General features: G+C 56.5%; 1 protein-coding gene across 2 annotated transcripts; it reads right to left on the bottom strand.

The window, feature by feature from the left end:
* Positions 1 to 699: 699 nt before the first annotated feature.
* Positions 700 to 2,990, bottom strand: CEND1 (cell cycle exit and neuronal differentiation 1). 2 transcript variants are annotated; one of them, XM_069107906.1, is made up of 2 exons: positions 2,953 to 2,990; positions 700 to 1,367 (listed from the first exon to the last, which is right to left on the bottom strand). In XM_069107906.1, exon 2 carries the CDS (start codon positions 1,247 to 1,249, stop codon positions 842 to 844), a length of 408 nt encoding a protein of 135 aa, XP_068964007.1. In that variant the 5' UTR covers positions 1,250 to 1,367; positions 2,953 to 2,990; the 3' UTR covers positions 700 to 841. The 2 variants fall into 2 exon arrangements, with proteins under 2 accessions (XP_068964007.1, XP_068964008.1); XM_069107907.1 differs by lacking the exon at positions 2,953 to 2,990 and adding an exon at positions 1,601 to 2,279.

Raw genomic sequence — 2,990 nt, 5'->3', positions numbered from 1 at the left:
GCCCCTCTAGACCCCCATGGGCTGGGATTAGTAAAAGCTCCCTACCCATGGTACTTCCTGCCTGTGGTCCCAACTAGGCTGTGACCTCTGCTCCACACCCCCAGGACCAGCACCTCTCCAATCATCAGTCCTGGCTGGGGAGTAGACCACAGCATACCTAATTGTGATCTGATGTTTCCGTGACAGAGATGAGGAGCCCCATCTCCCACAGGGCTCTGGACACAGATGCCAGGGAACCAGAGACTGTCTTGCCTCCTATCTCTGACCAGCACCCACAAAGCCCATGCCTGTCCTGGAAGCAGCCAGAATTCCCCTCCTACTTCCCATAAGGTCAAGGGGCTGCCCCACATGGCTTATTAGAAGGGGATCTGACTCAGTCTTTCTATTCCCACCTCACAGACAATGGAGACAAGTAGGGGACAGATCTGATTTGGGGAGGGAGAGTTAGGAGGTAGCTGAGGAAATGAATATTTGGGGAGTTTGGACCTTGGGGTTGAGTGGAGGCCTGTGGGGCACGGAGGAGCCCTTAACTCAGGCATAGAGCTGTGAGGAGGGACACACCCCAAAAAGGGGCTTTGAGGAGCAGAAGTATCTTCTGGAACAAGTTCCTGTGCACCCCGCCTCAGCAGGGCACCCCACCAGCTGCCTGTTGGCCTGCCTGCCTAGCCAGCCAGCCATTCATCCATCTGCCTGTCTATTTGTAAATAGATATATAGATCTGTAATATGTATATATGTAGAGTTACAATAGAGACTCTCCCCCCGGCATGCACTGATCTCCAAAGGAGCTGTACAGGGGCTGCTCTGTCCCCCACACGCCCTCCTTCCCCACAGTGGCAGGACTATTTTTTCCGAGCCAAGAAAGCCACCCCCAGAATCACTGCCAGGGCAGCCACAGCCACCCCACTAGCCACGAGCAGTGGTTTCAGGTTCTCAAAGGTACCAGCACCTCCAGCTGGTGGGGCTGCCCCCTCTTCCTCAGCACCATCTCCCTGGCCCTTTGGCTCCGAGCCAGCAGGGGGACTGGGGGCTGAAGGGGCTCCTGGGTTGGGCTTCAGGTTACTGTGGCTATTGAGCAGGGCTGGGTCAGCAGATGCCTGGGCCTTCTTGGGGGGTGCTGGAGGTGTGGATGGCTGCTCTCTCTTCTCTGGAGCCTCCTTCTTCTCAGCCTTGGCTGAAGGGGCAGCAGGAGTTGGTGAGGGCTTGGACTCAGTCTTGGGGCCACTGGCAGGTCTTCCTTTGGTCTCCATGTTGGGCTGGGCTAGCCTGGGCCAGGCCTCACTAAGGACTGTAGGTGGTCTGCAGGGGCAGGGCTGGAGGAAGGCAAATGTTGCTCAGTCAAGAGGGTCCCTGGGCATGGCACAGAACCTGGAGAAGAGGTAGGGAATCAGTAAGTTGGAGGCTAGGAACCTGCCTCTAATGGTCAGGTCCCCCTCACAGAAAGCCTCGTCATGGAAGAAGGCCAGCATCCTCTTGGAGCAGCTGGGAGCAAGAGGACCTGCTTCTGTGGGCCTGGTATGCTCAGACCAGGGCGTCTCCTCCCAGATCTGTCCCTCTTTCTTTTTCCTGCCCCTCCCCCAGAGAACCCCAGACAAACTCACGGACACACAGAGTGTCTGCTTTGGCTTCTTCTCCCTCTCAGGGACTCTTCTGAGAGCTGCTGGGCCTCAGGCCTGTCTCCAGGGTAGTTATCACCACCAGGAGCAGCACCGCTCCCCTCCCAGTTTGATGTCATGGAGACCAAGCCTCTGCAGGGGGGCTCAGGGTCAGAGAGGCAGCCTCAGGGACTGGGTGGGTTGTGAGGGTGGTCCCAGGATCTGGGAGGCAGTCCCAAAGCCTGAGATCTGGGCACCCTGGGCTAAGGAAGCCACTGAGCCAGATGTAGGAGCTGAAAGGACTTGGGACTGGGTCAATATCCTGTGAAAAAGCTTTGCCTCAGAGGGTGACCTCACCACTGAGAGCTTTCCCAACTGTGGCTGACTGAAATCAACCTGCCAGGCTGTCCCCTGAGCCTAGGCTCTCGGTGACTCTCCAATGGTTCTCTGTGACTTTCCTGCTTCTTTGCTGGGAGCATATGGGAGCCTGGCCTCCTCTCCTCAGCTGAGGGGACAGAGGGCTGCTGCCTGCATCCTGTCTTCTAGGCCTGGTAGAAACTGAGCCTTTGCCCTACAAGAGCCTTCTGAAGGTCACCTTGAAAGTCAAAGCTCAGGCTTTGACAGGGACAGATCCCCTTTTCCCTCCTCCCCCATTATTTAGAGAAGGGGAAGCCCTGAGCCTCTCCCCCTCCTCTGAACAGCTCTGGAAAGAGGGGTAAATGGAGCCTGGAGGGCTTCTCCCTCTTTCCCCTGCATCCCATCAGCTCTGCTCTGCACGGAAGTTGGGAAAGATCCTGGTGCTAAGGTTTCTATCACAGGGCAGAAAAGCCTTGTCAGAAACTCCAGGTGAAGAGAAGGGGGAGGGGGAGGGGGACGTTTGGGGAAGGGGAAGAAGGAAGGGGAGACCAAGAATCCCCTTCCCCCTCACCGAGGGCTATTTTTTAACCTCAGAATGACGTCATTAAATACAAAGTACCACGCCTGCCCCTCCCCCAGAGGTCCCAGCCCTAAGAACCCTCCCAGATGCTATTCTTTATTTTTGTCCTCTTTTCCTATTTTAGCCACTGCCGTACTATGCAGACATATCCAGCTGCCGCTGGGAAGGGGTCACAGGGTCCAGTTACCCCAGCCGGCTGCCTAAGGAGGATTTCCCCTCCCCTTTTCTAATCCCAGTGACCTTCAAGCAGGTAGTGCAGCCACTCAGCCTCCAAAAAGGAGAAACCCTCCCTTTGACTCACAATCTCGTCCATCCCTCCCTCCCTGCCACCTCTGGATCCCAGGTCCCACATACCAGTCCCCACTTCCTTTCATCCCCACCAAGCAGGATCGAAAAGTCAGCTGAGGGACGAGGTGCTTACCAGGAATCGTCCTGGAGTCAGACCGAGCCAGGCTGGTT

The sequence above is a fragment of the Petaurus breviceps genome, unplaced genomic scaffold (genome assembly GCF_028583685.1).
Source record: "Petaurus breviceps papuanus isolate PSGF00001 unplaced genomic scaffold, PetGlider_PUasm1.0 90317, whole genome shotgun sequence".
Taxonomy (NCBI): domain Eukaryota; kingdom Metazoa; phylum Chordata; class Mammalia; order Diprotodontia; family Petauridae; genus Petaurus; species Petaurus breviceps.
This window is presented reverse-complemented; position numbering and strand designations above follow the sequence as displayed.

What these genes read in the sequence shown, in the direction of transcription:
- CEND1 (XM_069107906.1), bottom strand. Translation starts at nt 1,249, where the DNA reads ATGGAGACCAAAGGAAGACCTGCCAGTGGCCCCAAGACTGAGTCCAAG.